This window comes from Triticum dicoccoides, chromosome 2B (genome assembly GCF_002162155.2).
Source record: "Triticum dicoccoides isolate Atlit2015 ecotype Zavitan chromosome 2B, WEW_v2.0, whole genome shotgun sequence".
Taxonomy (NCBI): domain Eukaryota; kingdom Viridiplantae; phylum Streptophyta; class Magnoliopsida; order Poales; family Poaceae; genus Triticum; species Triticum dicoccoides.
In genome coordinates this window covers 68,406,215-68,424,350 of record NC_041383.1, presented here as the reverse complement: position 1 = coordinate 68,424,350, position 18,136 = coordinate 68,406,215, and the positions used below count along the sequence as shown (strand labels likewise).

At 41.9% G+C, this 18,136-nt stretch overlaps 2 protein-coding genes, 1 long non-coding RNA gene and 1 pseudogene across 11 annotated transcripts in view; all 4 read left to right on the top strand.

Moving 5' to 3' along the window:
- LOC119362194 overlaps nt 1-3,566 on the top strand; it is a 6,760-nt gene extending 3,194 nt beyond the window's left edge. For 4 of the 8 annotated variants that reach the window (XR_005173168.1, XR_005173162.1, XR_005173161.1 and 1 more), the window contains 3 exons: nt 536-631; nt 2,799-2,879; nt 2,981-3,566. This is a non-coding gene — a long non-coding RNA (uncharacterized LOC119362194). Of the gene's footprint in view, nt 1-230; nt 369-462; nt 632-2,798; nt 2,880-2,980 lie in introns of all 8 variants that reach the window. The other 4 variants (XR_005173165.1, XR_005173164.1, XR_005173167.1 and 1 more) reach the window with 3 other exon arrangements.
- A 1,705-nt stretch (nt 3,567-5,271) lies between these two features.
- Nucleotides 5,272-8,523, top strand: LOC119362193 (MLO-like protein 1). 2 transcript variants are annotated; one of them, XM_037627396.1, is made up of 13 exons: nt 5,275-5,461; nt 5,570-5,851; nt 5,996-6,112; nt 6,203-6,254; nt 6,378-6,469; nt 6,573-6,647; nt 6,757-6,845; nt 6,957-7,006; nt 7,177-7,217; nt 7,398-7,607; nt 7,773-7,840; nt 7,919-7,979; nt 8,191-8,523. In XM_037627396.1, the coding sequence occupies exons 1-13, from the start codon at nt 5,336-5,338 to the stop codon at nt 8,404-8,406; spliced, it is 1,479 nt and encodes a 492-aa protein (XP_037483293.1). In that variant the 5' UTR covers nt 5,275-5,335; the 3' UTR covers nt 8,407-8,523. The 2 variants fall into 2 exon arrangements, 1 of the variants encoding a protein (XP_037483293.1); XR_005173160.1 differs by lacking the exons at nt 7,398-7,607; nt 8,191-8,523 and having other exon boundaries at nt 5,272-5,461; nt 7,177-7,180; nt 7,919-7,949.
- A 1,240-nt stretch (nt 8,524-9,763) lies between these two features.
- LOC119362192 lies at nt 9,764-13,887 on the top strand (annotated as a pseudogene).
- A 2,384-nt stretch (nt 13,888-16,271) lies between these two features.
- Nucleotides 16,272-18,136, top strand: part of LOC119362191 (probable metal-nicotianamine transporter YSL6) — a 6,016-nt gene continuing 4,151 nt past the window's right edge. The window contains exons 1-3 of the mRNA XM_037627395.1: nt 16,272-16,686; nt 17,079-17,251; nt 17,387-17,484. Coding sequence (XP_037483292.1) covers nt 16,344-16,686; nt 17,079-17,251; nt 17,387-17,484 — 614 coding nt within the window. The 5' untranslated portion in view covers nt 16,272-16,343. The remainder of the gene's footprint in view (nt 16,687-17,078; nt 17,252-17,386; nt 17,485-18,136) is intronic.

Genomic DNA, 18,136 nt, shown 5'->3' with positions numbered 1-18,136 from the left:
TGTGGACAAAAACAGATTTGTGAAAAAGTCTGTTTCCACAAATTTGATTCATCCCAAAAAACTTCCCTACCACCTAAAAAACGATCCCAAAAAAAACTTTATATGTGTGGCTTGCAACTACAGAAAATTAGGATATGCTTGCCAAAAACTGCATGGGGTTGTTGGAGTTTTATGTGTGACTTTCCTACTTTTGTATGTGATTTGCCTAGTCTTTTTTTATACATGGATAGTGGTGGGCATGGAAGAATTTGTTGGAGACTTTGGGAGGGAAGAGAGGGGGGATATGTGGTTTTGGTGTTCAATCGAGCGATGGTGGTGCTGGATATCCTCCTGGTGACGCACGCCTCAACCGGCAGGGCCTACATGTAGTTAGTACTTGCCTAAATCACCTAACTTCCGTAGATATCTTGTTATTCACTAATTTGATACACTGAAATAGGATCATATTTCCTATTCATGCAGCATGATTTCGCAAGATCCTATTTCCTGAGTGCTTTTTTCCTCCATTCACTCGTTGTGGATGGACCGATTCCAGGCAAGGTTCCAATAGCTTCCGCTTGGGATGAAAACCTCATACTCAAGGTCATGAGGAAGGAAAAGAAGGGTCCAGGAGGAGTATAGCAAGCTACGAGTAAGCATTCGACACCCCACACTTTTTCCTGTTTTTCACACATGAAAATTTTTAGGCAACTCACACACTTAGCTCAACCAAATCATGCATAAACTTGTTGTCAGTGAAGCCACACAAAAGGAAGGCAACCAATAGTAACTGAATAGGCAAGTCCGACACCAGACATAGGATAGATATTCATACTGGATCAGGCAACACCACACACATTTTTCAATCAACTCACACTATTAGCACAAGCAAGTCACAGAACCTTTTTCATATCAACATACATGATACAACCCACAAAAATATCCTATATAAATTTAAAACTAAAAAGGATGTCAAGTCAAAAGCTGGAGTTTTTTGTGCACACTTAGAAGCTTCACCAGCCGCTCCCTGGTAAAGTTTCGCACAACCACAAAAATATAACAAACTTGTTTAATCCTGCCTTTCTTGCCAACGGGTTATTTTTTTGCCTGAAACTTATATGCATTTTGCCTACATCCCATCAGGAATTTGTCCGAAAACTTTGTATGGCATTTTGCCCGAGGCATTTTTGTTGTCAAAAATAGATCAAAGTCGGCAAGCCTTTTTTGGACACAAGACTTTGCTTGGTGATTGCGCTTTAGTTGCCTCAAAGAACACAAGCAGTTGCTTGTCTTTTTCTTTGTCCAGACAAAACAGAGCCTAAATTTTTGAGGAGTAAATTGCATGCATGAAACTTGTAGCAACTTAGCAAGTTTATATTTGCATATACACACCACCACCACCAGTTTGTATCTTACAAGTTCAAGCGGCAGTCATGTTTTTTCTCTAGGTAGAAAAAGAGTTAGGATGCAGAATTTCAGTGCACGGGACTTGCTTGTTGGTTGCACTGATGTTGCCTGAAAAGAACAGCAGCAGTTGCTTGCCTTTTTTTGTTGTTCTAGAAAAAACAAAAGCTAAGCTTACATGACACCCACAACAAGTTTTATTTTGCGTACACACACACACACAAAACCAGTTTGTATCGTACATGTTCAAGAGAACACATCTTTTTGTGTAGGTAGCAAAAGAGTCGGGATCCAATTTTTTGTGCAGAGGACTTGCTTGTTGGGCGCACCGATGTTGCCTGAAAAGAACAGTAGCAGTTGCTTGCTTTCTTTCTTTATGTTCTAGACAAAACAAAACCCAATCTTTACTTACATAGTGGCAGTAATTGCTTTTATATCCATATACAAGTTCCTTAGCTTCTTATTTTCCATCAAAAAATGACACAACTGTTTTCGCAAAAAAAAATGACACAACTTACTTACACAATTGCAGTAAGTTTCCTAAAAGATTCCAAACAAGTTGTCTTAGATCCATATATACAAGGTTCCTTAGTTTTTATTTTTTTTTCCCATGTCACAAAATGACACAACTTGCTTACATAGCGGCAGTAAGTTGTCTAAAAGTTACCCATCAAGTTGCTCTTTGTCATCCATATACAAAATCTACGTATTTTTTGCTTAGTGGTAGCACTGGATTTGCTAACAACCTCACTACTTGCCTTGAGTTTTTTTAGGGGGATACATGAGTTGCTCACTTAAACCCAATTTCTTGCTTAAAAGTACTCAAGTAGTTGCTCACAACCTTTTTATTTCTGCACATAAAGTTTTGTAACACACAGGGAGTTGCTCACTGGTAACACTTGTTTTGCCTAAATAACCCCTATAAGTTGCTTCTTTTTTTAGTTCTAACACACTTCTTGTTCCAAAAAAAATCTAAAGAAAAACAAGACTGGTCAGGTTAGTACATGACAATAAATCTACAAAAATTTTCTTAATGGTAGCACTGAATTTGCTTAAACAACCTCATGACCCTCCTACAGTTTTTAGGGGATACATAATTTGCTCACTTCAACACACTTTTTTTTGCTTAAAAGTGCTCAAGTAGCTCGCACCTTTTTTTTGGACAGTAAGTCTCTAGCACCCTGGAGAACACAAGAGTTGCTTGCTGGTAGCATTTTTTTTGCTTAAACAAGCCCTACAAGTTTGGTTTTCTATTCTAACACACGTCTGATTCCAAATCAAATCTAAGGAAAACAAGAGGGATTGCTCTATATGTACAACAAAACCAGTAGTTGGTAGGTTTTACTTATTCCTGCCTACAAAAACCACTCTAGTTGCTCACCTTTTCCCCCCTCTCTGTGTTTATCTTGCAACAGGGCGCATTACAAAACATTGCAGGAGATTAGAGAAATGAGGGAAAACATGACGGGGAAAGTTTGCACCCACGATAAACAGAGGTGAGAAGAAATCACACTTTTCTCTCTTCATCTATTTTTTGGCTGTAGATTTGTAGATCAATTTCTTCAGTTTTCAACCTCTAATGACGCAACCATTGCAGGTCCTTCCGATGGGGTGGAACCAGGGGAAGGGAATAAATTCCCCTGTCCTCCTTTTGCGTGTGGGAGAAGAAGGACGTGAGGACGGATGGGGAGCGGAGAAGAAAGGAGGGAGGGGCCAATGTGTGCAGAGGGGCAGTTGAGAGTCGGCTTTGGTGTAGCACGTGATCGGGAGATTGGGAGGAGATAAGCTGGGTGAACGGGGGATGTGGGAGACAGTTGCCCCTTTACTTTCCAAATCTGGACTGAGGGGGGACCGAAACATACCACATACGGGAGGCTGCCAAGGGGCTCTGGCGGGCACACGTTTGCCCACTAGACGCGTCCAATAGACAAACATGTTACATCTAAATATCTTCGCCGAGTCGTTTTTCGATGGAACTAGGCAAAGTATGTTGGAACTTTTGCTAACATGCCTTATTAGTCACTGTACATGCCCCAAGCGTCACGTTTGTGGGACAGGCAAGGCATGTGTGGTATGGTGAGTGCGTGATCTATGTGCATGTCCGATCGAATGGTCCACGGGTACGTACGTTGGCATATCAGTACGTAAAACTCAATTAACGTCGTAATCACCATCCTGCCTCAGATTTGCCGTGTGCCTTCGGTTGGTTGGCTGGTTGGCATGCATGCATGCACCTTCCACGAAGCCATAGCCTCGTGTCCAAAGAAGCGGGTAGAGAGCTCGGTTGACTAGACTCGCCGCCTTCCAGTCGTGTTTCGACGGCTAATGTATATGCACGTGCACACTAATATATGGTCATCAGTTAGCCATCCACGAAATGTGCACTCAAGGCACTTACAATCATTTGTGTAGCTGCCTTTCGAAATGGTCTTATATGTAGCTAGCTATCAGTCAACAACCATGTGGACGTCGTCGTCGTGCGCAACTAGGGCATGCAAATGGGCAATTAACAATCACTTGTGGCTGCATGCACATGCTACCTACCGCACCAGATGCGCCCTCACCTGCTATCTCATTACAGGCGAACCCGCACCAGGCACCCTCACCCATATATATATATCCAAATCTAGCTAGGTGCATGCATGGTAGTTGACGATGACCAATCCATCTCAATTTTCAAACCACGCGCTTTGTAGGTAAAGACTGGCCTTGGCTACACGAAAATTCGAGACCAAGTTAGTCTGGCCAGTATTGGTGTTTTGCGTCTGAAAATGTAGGCGATATTTAACTCATCCAAGATAATCTGATTAGGGAGTATCATTTAGAGCAAATTATTAGCTTTAAGATCAGGCGAATCATGTTATGAAACATTACCGACATTGCACTGGTAGTTCTCTCTTAGAACTCTCGGTCACAATGCCACTTTGGTGCAAGCTCCACCCATGCTTATCGCAGTGAACAATAGTGGATGTACAAATAAGCACTTCCTCTGAAGCAAATGGAGATATATAATCAAAAATATTTTGAACTTGTGTAATATTGAACAACTTACTAGCATATTCGTGTAAATAATAACCAGAAAGGTGTACGCTTAGGAATGAGTTTACGTCTAGAATATGTGTATTTTTCAAATGCATGCTGCTCGTCAGTCGTCACGAAGCCCACTTGGGTGGAGCTGAGTCACCGCACTAGGCCAGGACCTGCACCTGGCCTGTTGAACTGGACGCATGTGGATACAAACCAAACGCTTCGGACTTCCACTGTCCGACGTTGACGGCCGTGAGTTTGATTTCTCAGACGCCGCGTCGCAGACGGCAGATCCAATCTGGAACGATGATTTTCTGCTTTGTTTGTTTGGGAATGCAAATATACTGGTAGAATATTTTAACCAAGAATGATACTCCAATAGTGTTTTTTCAGAAAATAAAAATACTTCCTCCGTAACTTGACATAAGACGTTTTAATATTCGAGTTTCGCGATTCCAGTTTCCCGTTTGTTAATAGTGGAGTGGTGTGGTGGACCGTAGACTGCAGCACAAAAATGAAAAATTGACCACATGGGACATATGCCAGCGGAATACTAGTAGTACTGGTATTTTTCGAGAAATGAATACTGCTAGTAGTATTTAGGAAGGTAGCACGTTGTTTCTTACTCTCTCCGTAAACTAATATAAGAGCGTTTAGAATACTAAAATAGTGATCTAAACGCTCTTATATTAGTTTACAGAGGGAGTACTATTTTCCTGTGTGTACATGTAGCTTGGAATAGTAATTCACGGCTCTGATCGTGCCAAGTCAATATTGTCATGCGTGATGACTGATGACCACCATGTAACTGAGTAGTTTCGTCCCTATCTATAAATTGATCAAGAACAGTCTTGCTTGCCACTTCATTCTTACGACAAGCGGCGTCGGTGTGGGCTTGATTCTTGACGAGTACGTTTGAGGCGCCATGGCCGGCGGTGGAGGGAAGGCCAAGCCGCTCGAGTACACGCCGACATGGATCGTGGCGTTGGTCTGCTCCGTCATGGTCATCATCTCCCTGCTCTTCGAGCGCTTGCTCCACCGCCTAGGCAAGGTACGTGCTTGCGTGCGTCTACCATGAGACACACACAGCGAGCGATACCAGGAAGCTGCATGCCGTATCTGTCCAGGCAATTGACCATCAGCTGACGCACGTTTGCAGAGGCTGATAAGGAGCCGTAAGAAGCCGCTGTACGAGGCCCTCCTGAAGGTGAAGGAGGAGCTGATGCTGCTGGGGTTCATCTCGCTGCTGCTCACCGTGTTCCAGGGTCCCATGGGGAAGGTGTGCGTCAGCCCGAGCGCCATGCTCCACCTGCAGCCCTGCAAGCCGCCGCCGCACGAGACGGACCACCTCGGCGACGCCGTGTTCACCGGCGTGCTGGGTGGGGCGAGGCGCCTCCTGGCTGGAGGAGCCTCCTCCTCCGACGAATACTGCCTCAAGAAGGTACTACATACTACAGCTCAACTGGCATGGGACGTGCATGATTTTGTCTGTGATGCTCTACTTTTCCTTCTTCTTTCGTCTTCGTCGATCTACTAGTGTTTTCCGTCTTTGACCCGTTCAACCTTGTTGGCATTTGGCATGCAGGACAAAGTTCCATTACTTTCATCTGACGCTATTCATCAATTGCACATATTTATCTTTGTGTTGGCGGTCACCCATTTCCTTCTCAGTGCTATTACAGTTCTTCTAGGAATGGCACAGGTACTAACTAAAACTCTGACAAGATGTTTGTTAGTAACGAGTAATTAGTCTATCATGATTTTTCTAATTACTATGTTAATTGTTGTGTAGACGAGAAATTGGCGACATTGGGAGACCAAGATCCAAGAAAATAATGACAGTGGTATGTACTATGATGCAAATCATTTCCTAGTTCGGCTAACGATGACTTCACAAGTTTTCTTCAATTGTATGAAGTTGTGTTATGTGTTTTGCTTACGGGTGTTGGGTCCTAATTAACTTGCAGCACCTCAAATGATCAAGCATGTTCAAGAATTCAAATTTATTCAAGACCACTTCAAAGGTCATAGAAAACGGTCGAGGATATTTGGTTGGATGGTATACTTTCATTTTTCTTGTGTTCTATAAGGATCAAAACATATATATTGCCTTATTTCTTTATTTTGCAATTGGGCTATAAGATAAGTCGTCGTATTTTTAGCGTTCCTTCTTCAAACAATTCTATGGATCGGTCACCGAGGAGGACTACACAACAATGAGACTTGGTTTCATCATGGTAATCAACCTACATTTTAATCGATATATAGAAGTCACGTGTATGTTTTCCGGTATACACTACTAGTAGAAGAAACTTATATATATACGTGCTTCATTCCTTTTCCCAGAAACACTGTAAGGGGACACCAAAATTCAACTTTTATAGTTACATGATCAGAGCTTTGGAGGTTGATTTTAAGAAAGTTGTTGGTATTAGGTAAGTGCTCAGTGCTACTATTACAAAGTGTGTTACTAATCCTTGTCTAAAGCATATGCTATGTCTATATCGATTACCTAGCAAATTAATGTCCATGTTATGCTTATGTAGTTGGTACCTTTGGGCCATGCTGATGATATTCCTACTATTGAATGTTGAAGGTGTGTATCACTGGAGGTCAAAAAATTTGATCCACTTGTATAACTCTTATTTTGTTAAATTGTCACAAAAAAGATATTTATTTATTTACTTATTTTATTTTGGCTAACCGTCACTAGACAATATTTTTTATGTGAAAAGTAACCCCACTCTTGTCCTACCGTTATTGTAGGGTGGTATGTCTACATTTGGATTACCTTGGTTCCATTCATTGTAAGTAAACATGATTTACTATCTGTACAAAAATACATAAAAGAAATTTCTACTACATGTTTTAAGGACTAAATACTAATTATATGCCTTCATATTACTTCTACAATGTTCTTTCAAACTAAGCATGATGCAAAAAAAAGGGCAGTCATGACATCAACTTACTGTATTTGTGTTTGGCAGATGTTACTTGTGGTAGGAAGTAAGATGGAGCACATCATAACGGAATTGGCTTATGAGGTTGCCCAAAAGCATACGGCAATTCGAGGGGATTTAGTAGTTTCTCCTTCAGATAACTTCTTTTGGTTCCACCGGCCTAAATTAGTTCTTCTGTTGATCCACATCGTCCTATTTCAAAATGCATTTGAAATTGCATTTTTCTTCTGGCTCTTGGTAAGAACAATAAGTGAGCTGGTTGTACCCAACCTAATTTAACTTGAAGTATTCAAGAGTATCATAAGAATCATGAATTATATAGAATATAAGTAATATAATGGATTTGCTAGTTTCAAATAGGAATCTAATGAATACAAACTCTTGCATTTATCAATGTTGCAGGTGACATATGGTTTTAAATCATGCATCATGGGGAAACCAGCATATGTTATTACTCGAGTTGTCATAAGGTACAATAGAAATCACAGCAGCAACAACATCATATTGTGACATCTTGAGAACATATTCATTTCTTTTACTTATTTCAGTGTAATCTGCCAAGTCCTTTGTGGTTACAGCACCCTACCACTATACGCCGTCGTCTCCCATGTGAGTTCAATTCCTAAAGTGGACAAAATTGTAGTTTTGTTGTGATTTAATGATTTTTTACTTGAACTTTACCGATGAGTATCCATTCTCTATTAATACATGGCTCGTTTTCACAAATTGACACCATTTTAAAGGCTTTTACTGACATGATCAAACAAATATTTCTTGTCTATATTTTATTCTGATTTTGTCTCATCATATATTGGTGTAGATGGGGAATTCTTTCAAGAAGACTATATTTGATGACAATGTGACTGAAGGCCTTGTCAACTGGGCTGAAAAGGCTAGGAGAGGCACAAGAACCCCAAATAAAATTACTACAGATGCAAGTAGTTCACCAATTGATGAGGCAAATAGTGGCGCGGTTCAAATGACAAATACACGGGCAAACTCGTCGGTGGAGCAAGGCACCGCTAGGTTGATATAATCATGTACATTAGTTGCTAATACAAAGGGTCCTATAGCAACAATTTCGGCAAGTGTACAGATATATTTTTAGAGGGCACGCCTACCTTTTTATAATGCTAGCTATTCATGTGTTCAAGATATCCCAACAAACCACTCACCTTCTCTATCCTTCCACCAACGAACTTTCTCTATGTGACTTGTCCGAAATTTCAAATCCACGCCTCTCCGCCAAACAAGCCACCACTATGGTGATTCCTAGAAAATATTGTATAGAATATCAAATACACGAGAAACCTCCATATGTGAAACATAAATTATATTAAATTTCACTGTTTTAATCACATTAACCTTGTAAAAATATGCATTTATTGACTTTAGCATAATGCGCCAACACCGACAAACTTAATTACAATTGTTAGTAGGTCATTATGAGAACATATTCTAGCGAGATAACCCCAATGAAAAAAACAACAGTGAAAAGCGTGTTGCCAAACCCTAAAAGCCTTCACGGCGCCGTGAAACGCACCCTAAGCTTCTAGTCCATATAACGTACTCCCTCCGTCTCATAATGTAAGACGTATTTAGACACTACATTAGTGTTAAAAAACATCTTACATTATGGGACGGAGAGAGTATAAATGAACAAAAGGACAATCCTTTTTTCGTGGACATGTATATTTATCTTTCTTTAGTTAAGCCAATAATTTCTGAAATGCTATGAAATGCACAATTTTCTATAGTATATTTCGACATCAAACGATGACGTCTGACATAAGCATCAGCCCGAACGTTCAAACTGTGCGTATGCACAGCTAGCCCACCTAGCTACCTTGCTCGCATGATGGCATGGCAAATGCTACAACTTTCACGTCCCTTCCTTCCTAAGAGAAAAATACTTAACCAATTCCTAATGCATGGCATGATCTGTGGTTAGCATTACATCCAGCCCCACCGTATACAATCCTGGCGTACGGATGGTTCCAGAGACTGTACATTCGTGGCCATCATTAGATACGGCCCCAGCAGATATAGTTAACGCTTAATGATGGCAATCAAATTAGCACGTAAGCGTAGAGATGTGTGGCCACCGTTACCTAGACAGCGAGTGGCCCGCAAAATGACCGTTACGCAGCATGATTCACGACGCCCTTCCAGTACCGAAGATAGTGACCGTTCTGGCCTTCTGGGTACGGTGTTCTCGCTGTAGACCCCACGTGGCTGCCTGGTAGCGGTGCACGTGTCTGAAACTATTGTATTCGTGTGCATGAACATGGTGAAGCCACCGTACGTTCTTCTGCACTGCAGCAGTAGTCGTGCTGCCCGTTAAATACTACTCCTCCCCGCCTATTCATTCATCCTCCTCCCCTTCACCTCGTCTGCCTCTCTTGGATCACCCCACGAGAATACGAAACCAAAACCCAAAGGAATCTTGCGAGCACCAAAATTCCGAGTCCGAGTAGTAGCATCCTCGAGAGATGGGATCGGAGGCGGATGCGGCGGAGATGACCGGCCCCCTCCTTGCCGGTGCGCCATCGGCGGTGGAGGCGATGCCGCCGTGGTGGGAGCAGCTGACGGTGCGGGGTGTAGTGGTGAGCGCCATCCTTGGGGTGCTCTTCTGCCTCATCACGCACAAGCTCAACCTCACGGTGGGGATCATTCCTTCGCTCAACGTCGCCGCGGGCCTGCTCGCCTACTTCCTCGTGCGGACCTGGACCGAGGCGCTGAACATGTTCGGCGTCGTCTCCAAGCCCTTCACCAAGCAGGAGAACACCGTCATCCAGACCTGCATCGTCGCCTGCTACGGCCTCGCCACCAGCGGTATGTGCCCATATGTGGGGGAATTTAGTTGAGCATTTAGCTAGGTGACTATGGGATTGTTTGATTGGATTTGCTTTGATGCATAACTCAAAACAGTCATCATGTGTGGACTTTGCATTTAAGTGCCATGCTTCTTGGTATATTATTAAGAAAGTTATTAGCAGGTTGATTTTTACATTTAACTTTCTTACAAAATGCATATTTGATTTTGTTGTTTCTTGGGAATGAAAGAATTGGTCACAATCGGTAGGCTTCCCCCTTTTCACACAGTTCACATTATAAATCAATGTTTCCGTTGATGCAGGGGGTTTCGGATCGTATATGCTTGCAATGGATCAAAAAACTTATGAGCTTATCGGAACTGATTATCCTGATAACAGGGCAGCAGATGTCAAGAATCCCTCGCTGAGTTGGATGATCGGCTTTATGTTTGTAGTTAGCTTCCTTGGTATTTTTATTCTCGTTGCCCTGCGCAAGGTAATCATCCACATCTTTGATGCGTGCATCTTTCATGTTTATCTGATTATATTTACACTTATTTTCTTTTTTCAATCAAATGTTTGCTAGGTTCAGTTTTGATGTTTGCTAGGTGATGGTGTTAAACTATAAGCTAACCTATCCTAGAGGAACCGCCACCGCTATGTTCATAAACAGCGTCCACACTGCTACCGGAGACGAGTTAGTGGAGTAAGAAACATATCAACATTAATCCTTAATTTCTTGCAAACTAAGTTAGCTATAGTTTCGAGGGATGATTATTGTTGACTCTGCGATGCTTCTTGTCTGGTGATGGCATGAATATGGATTTTATATCATAGAGTGATGCACAATTGCACATCTAGTAGTTTGTAAATGAGTAATCAAAATAGTGGTTTTTATTGACCTATGGTAGTTTCACTGCATTCAGGTAATCCAAGTTTACTATAGGTTCATCCCCGTCAATTTGAAGTATTTAAAGTACCATCTTCAAACGTTAGTGACTCTGAAGTTATTTAAACTTTGATGATCTTCCAGTGAAGTCGCACATTAGCCCTCTAACTATTATACAAGTCCACCGACTATTTGGACAAAAAATCTCATTTATCGACCAATTTTCATTATAAAATGTTTATCGGCCAGTTAATTAGTATATATGTGGGAAAGAAAAATATTATTGGCAGTTCAACAACAATAAGGTCTTAATGATCTAATCAGCTTGCAATTAGTTTGTAATTAGTTGATGCTAGGAATTCTGTAATCTTATCCCACTACAAAATTGCTTATACTTTAGCGGGAGGGAGGGTAAACATCTACATTATGCACAGATGGTGGATCTTCTAATAGGTACAAAATAGCAAGTTTATATGTTTAATCTAAAAATGATGGTTTATCTATTTGTTTGCTTGGGATGACCTTGGATTCCTCTATATCGATTTCATTTTGACAACATATTCTTGGGTTACTGCATTTTGAGTTTTGGAGGTACTAACTTTAATTTTGTTCCCGCAGAAAACAAGTTAGTTGTCTTGGAAAGTATTTGAGCGGAAGTTTTCTTTGGCACTGCTTTAAATGGTTCTTCAGTGGTGTTGGTGATTCTTGTGGCTTTGACAATTTCCCTTCTCTGGGCCTTGTAGCATTTAAGAACACGTAAGCTTGCCGCTAGTGTGTCTGTGATATTATTACAAAGTTCACATGTTAAAAGCAGATTCGTCTTGTTTTGGAATTGGAACAAAAAGTTGCCTTCCTTATCCTCTTTACGAGTTATTTTGGACATGTTGGCATTGAATCTAGTTATCCTTTAAGCTGGAATATTGTGTGCATTATATCTAAAAGCTTGCAATTTCTACTTTTTATAGGTTTTATTTTGACTTCAGTCCAACCTATATTGGATGTGGTCTTATATGTCCACATATAGTTAACTGCTCTGCACTCCTTGGAGCCATCATATCCTGGGGATTTCTTTGGCCATATATATCCACAAAAGCTGGGGAGTGGTATCCAGCTAACCTTGGAAGCAACGACTTCAAAGGACTCTATGGGTACAAGGTACGGTGGCGAAAGATTCTAATTGTTCATACCATAATGAATTAATAGTCAGTTCTATACTGTCTCTTTCTTACAGCTTTTGTCAATTTGACTACAATGTTGTTAACCAACCGATCTAGAACCATATTATAAACCGGTCTAAGAAAAGGAACTAGATCATGAAACGTTATTTACAAGGCTTAACAAAAGCCTCCTGTTTTCCTCTATATTGACTAAACCCGGTACATCTGCAAGTTGTTGTTGTAAATATGCAAGTAATACTAATAACTCTTTTATATATTTCTTTTAGTGGGCTTAATTCATGAGGACCATTAAATTGAGTTTCAGAATATATAGATGGCTCATCTAGGTCACTAACTTCCAAAATTATTCTATGTTCACTTAACGATCAGCATTGCCAACATTATCTTTACAAAAAACTAAGTTGTGTCTGCACCCTTCCAGGTTTTCATATCTGTATCCTTGATACTTGGCGATGGTGTTTATAACCTCATCAAAATCATTTATGCTTCCATCAAGAAAATAATGAAAGCACACGCAGAGCAAGGAAGACTTCCCCTTGTTTGGGTTGAAGATGGTAATGCCATTTTATTATTGTACCCAGTTGACCTAACGACATATCATGTCTTTTGGCTCTCATCTTGTTTCCCTTTTATTATTGCAGATGATAACATTTCCAAATTATGAGTAGATGAAAAGCTTTTAAATGAGGTCTTTCTAAAAGACAGTATCCCTTCGTGGTTGGCAGGATCTTGTTATGTGGGCCTTGCAGCAATTTCAACTGCAATTGTACCAATGATGTTCCCACAACTCAAGTGGTACCTTGTCCTCACTGCTTATGTTTTTGCTCCTCTACTTGCCTTCTGCAACTCATATGGCACTGGCCTAATAGACTGGAACCTTGCATCAACATATGGAAAGATTGGTGTTTTCATTTTTGCCTCATGGGTTGGCAGACATGGTGGTGTGATCGCCGACTTAGCAGCTTGTGGTGTTATGATGCCCATAGTATCAACAGCTGGTGATCTCATGCATGACTTCAAGACTAGCTACCTGACACTCTCTTCGCCAAACTCCATGTTTGTGTCACAGTTGATTGGGACTTCCCTTGGATGCGTCATTGCTCCTCTAACCTTTTGGATTTACTGGACATCCTTTGATGTTGGCAATCCTGATGGCATATTCAAAGCTCCATATGCCATCATCTTCCGTGAGATGTCAATCATGGGTGTCGAAGGATACTCGGTGTTGCCGCAACATTGCCTTGCAATATGCTCTTTCTTCTTCTTTGCAGCCATAGCAATCAAGCTCATGCAGGATGTCACCCCAAATAGTGTGTCCAAATTCATCCCACTACAGATGGCCATGGCTGTTCCATTCTACATTGGGGCAAATTTTGCGATCGACATGTTTGTTGGGACTGTCATCTTGTTTGTCTGGGAGAGGGTGAACCGTAAGGAGTCAGAGGAGTTTGTGGGTGCGGTTGCTTCAGGTTTGATCTGCGGTGATGGCATCTGGAGTGTTCCTTCTACCATATTGTCCATCATGAGGATTGACCCACTGATGTGCATGTATTTCAAGCCTTCTTTAACCTATGGCTGAAAGTAGAGGAACTTTTTTAGTTTTATGTGATAGTACCACAACACACTCGTGTAAAGTAGACCATGGTAATACAACAATACCTATGTTCATTTTGTTTGTGTCTTCTTTGTTATTCTTTGTTAGAGTATCATGGCATATCCAACTATTATTGAAACTCGATAATACCCCTCACATTGTTGTGGAAACCTTGTTAAAAGAAATGCATAATATATACTAAAAATAACTAAAATCGATGCACAAGAAAATGTAAGACGGTACTAATGATGCAAAAGCGACTCTCCAACATGTTGCAATCAAAGTGCGTTCATAGGAATGAGTGTATGTGCGTGTATGTGAGCATATGCGATTGTACCGTGTTAATAGGAGCATTATATAATACATGATTGGTCATTCTTCAGTGTCATGGTTAGGACAATTCCTAATGGATTCTTTATTCTCTGTCAAACAAGCACCAGTGACTCGCGATGTTCATGTCTAAAACCAATCATGTTAGCACACAGCTGCATAGCTTTGGCAGATGGAAAATATTTAGGCATGAATAAATTGCAATGGCCTTCCCAAATAGTATGGTGTCTTTAGGTAAGGGAAGCAACCGTTTTTCCATTCCTCCTATAAATGAAAAAGGAAATAGGCGTAATTTTTCCATGGCAGACTCAACATCCTTAATGGGCATCATATCATATATTTCTGCAGAAGTATGTAGATGCATATATGGCTGAACCACCGAATAGGTTCTCTTGGACCAGATTAAGCAAGTGCAGAAATTCAATTTGGCTTCTTTTTCAAATGTCAAAAAAATTGAGACAATTTTTTTGCTATCTTTGTCATATACAAATCCTACCTCTAAATTTTGAGGCAAAAAGGTTAAGCATTTTGGCCTGCGCAAAAAAAAAATCTAAGACCAAATGTCACCCGAATTTGTTTTTTCACCGGCGAAACACCGCTGCTCTGTTCCGCATGAAAATTGTCAAGCATGCTTGCGACACCAACACAATCATCTACAATTTTTTCAGAATTTTTTGAAAACATTTACTTTTTTTGAGGGTACTGTTCACCCGGGAGCATGTGCTCCCGGAGCCAAAATGTCGTTCCCAAGCAAGTGTGGATTAATCTCATTTTATTCGGCTACAACGTAGATTGAGTTATAGGTGCACGCAGTTACTCATCATTGGGAGTAGCAAACTCTCCAAGCTTCTTGTTGATGTCTCCCATGTTTTTGGTATCTTTCATTGACTACAAAAGTACACTAAAGGAACAACAAAGGAAATAAAACAAAAAATGGAGGTAAATAACATGTAACTCTAGTAACCTTACCATAGAAGCGCATAATTCCCGACAATAGTGCCAGAAAAAGGGTTGATTAGCTCAATCCAGTTTGGATTATAGTGCATGGGATTAATTATGTTCATTAGTTGTGTCTTGGTTTAATCAGTGTAATTCTTTTTTTTAAACAATACAGACGCATGCGCTCATATATACGCGCATACACTCATCTCTATGAACACACAAGCACACCATACCCCTATGAGCCATCTTGAGATGGACAAAGTCACCAAAGAAGCCTCATAGTCGACGGGAACGTCTCCTCCGAAAATACTGAAATAAATCCATGAATAAATGCAAGCACCAAGACTTGAACCCTGATGGGCTGGGATACCACTGTCGACCTAACCGTCCAAGCACAGGTTGATTCTCGAGCAATCGTTTTTTCATGGATGTGTCAACTTATCTTTGTTTAGTTGTTCTCATTATTGAGAAAAATCCTCTGAAAAGCTATGAAACACAATTTTCTATACGTTCATTTTGACATCAAACGATGACATGTGACATGAAGCATCAGCCAAACGGTCAAACTGGCGTGCGTATGCACGTCCCACCTACCTTGCTCGCATCGATGGCATGACCAAATCAAATCAAATACTACAACATGCACGTTCCTCCCTTTTCCTTTCTATAGTATACAAGAGAAAAATTAACCCCTAATGCATATCATGATCTGTGGTTACCATTGCATCCAGCCCCACAGTATATAATCCAGGCGTAGGGATGGTTGGGGAGGCCGTACATTCGTGGCCGCCATTAGACACGGCCCCAGCAGATATTGTTAACGCTTAATCATCGGGCACACGCAATCAAATTAGCACGTAAGCGGTAGAAATGTGTGGCCACCGTTACCTAGACAACGAGTGGCCGGATAGCTAGCACTACCCGCGTGTTACTAGGACAAGCATGATTCACGCTGCTCTTCCTGTCCCGATCCTCTGCCAAGATAATGACCGTGCTGGCCTGCTACGTGTCTGCATGGTAGGAGTACGCGTGTCATAGTGTGGATGCATGAACATACTGAAGCCATCGTACGTTCCCGTGTGCTAGGCTTCAGTTTACGCCCTTTAAATACCTAGTCCTCCACGCCAATTCATTCATCCTCAGTGCCTCACCTTGACCTCGTCTACCAGCACCCAAAGTCTGAGGCGAAGGGAGGCATTGGCTTGACACTAGCGTCCGCAAGAGATGGGAATGCAGGCGGATGCGGCGGAGATGACCGGGCCCCTCCTTGCCGGCGCGCCGTCGGCGGTGGAGGCGGTGCCGCCGTGGCGGGAGCAGCTGACGGTGCGGGGTGTAGTGGTGAGCGCCATCCTGGGGGTGCTCTTCTGCCTCATCACGCACAAGCTCAACCTCACGGTGGGGATCATTCCTTCGCTCAATGTCGCCGCGGGCCTGCTCGCCTACTTCCTCGTGCGGACCTGGACCGCGGCGCTGGGCATGTTCGGCGTCGTCTCCAAGCCCTTCACCAAGCAGGAGAACACCGTCATCCAGACCTGCGTCGTCGCCTGCTACGGCCTCGCCACCAGCGGTATGTTTGCATTTTGCTTTGATGCGATCCTTGACTCAGTACAGTCATCATGTGTGGACTTCTGATGCTGCCTTGTCCTAAGTACCTGTGGCCCTTTGCCTGTGTGTATTCCTTTTGGGTGGGGGCCACAACGGTGTTACATTTGGTTGGGTGGAACATTGGTAGGTATTGGAGAAAGAACCTGACCAGGTTCTGTTTTACTTCCCTTTTTTGCATTATTAGGAATGTTACTAGCAGGTTCATTTTTACAATTACGTTTCTTAGAACAAATGTTTAACTTTGCAGCGTACATATCTGATTTTGGTGTTTCCTGGGAGTGGGAGAAAAATTGATGACGATAGGCTTCCCCCTAATTTTGTTCACATTATCAATCAATGTTTCCACTTGTGCAGGAGGATTCGGATCGTACATGCTTGCAATGGATCAAAAAACTTATGAGCTTATCGGGACTGATTATCCTGGTAACAGGGCAGTGGATGTCAAGAATCCCTCGCTGAGTTGGATGATCGGGTTTATGTTTGTAGTTAGCTTCATTGGTATTTTTAGTCTCGTTGCCCTGCGCAAGGTAATCATCCACATCTTAGATGTTTGTGCATCTTTCATTTTTAGTTGATCACATCTACATTTTTTAATCAAGTGCAGCAACTTGGACAACACCTTGCAAATTCGGCCAACTAAGTTCAGTTTTGGTGTTTGCTAGGTGATGGTGATAAACTATAAGCTAACCTATCCCAGAGGAACTGCCACCGCTATGTTCATAAACAGTGTCCACGCTGCTACCGGAGATGAGTTAGTAGAGTAAGAAACATATCATCACTGATCCTTAATTTTGTGCAAACTAGTAAGTTATTTGTACTTTGGAGGGACAGTTAGTGTTGACTCTCTGATACTTCTTGTCGCATGATTGGATGAATATGGATTTAATATGATAGAGTGTTGCACAATTGAACAATTAGTAATCTATAAATAAGTACTCAAAATAGTGGTTTCTATCGACCTATGGTACTTTTACGGCTTATATCAGGTCATCAAAGTTTACTATGGGTCCCCGCGACTTAAGTATTTTAAGTACTGTCTCCCAACTGTTAGTGACTCTTAAGTTATTTAAAGTTTAATTGTCTTCCAATTGACCTTTTTTCATATGCTAAGCACTGATGGTTGCCAAATCTCATAATAATCTGATGAAATTGCACATTAGCCTTCTGCCCATTTATTGAACAATTCTCGTTATAGATTGTTTATCGGCCAATTAAGTAGTATGTACATGAAAATTATTCATCAGAATCCCCCTCTCCCTCTCCCGACTCCGCCTCGCGCCGCCTCCCCGGGCGGCAGCTGGGGCGGCTCCTCCGCATCCTCCCCTCGCCCCCCCCCCCTCTGTTCTCCCTCTCCCGCCGCCGCCGGACGGCGCCCCGGATCTGGCGGGTGGCTCGGTGGCGACGGGCCTTCT

Excerpts from the sequence above, each read along its gene's own strand:
- LOC119362193 (XM_037627396.1), top strand. The coding sequence starts at position 5,336 with ATGGCCGGCGGTGGAGGGAAGGCCAAGCCGCTCGAGTACACGCCGACA. Across the intron at positions 5,852-5,995 it reads ACGAATACTGCCTCAAGAAG|GACAAAGTTCCATTACTTTC; the intron begins GTACTACATACT and ends TTTGGCATGCAG. Across the intron at positions 6,255-6,377 it reads CCAAGAAAATAATGACAGTG|CACCTCAAATGATCAAGCAT; the intron begins GTATGTACTATG and ends ATTAACTTGCAG.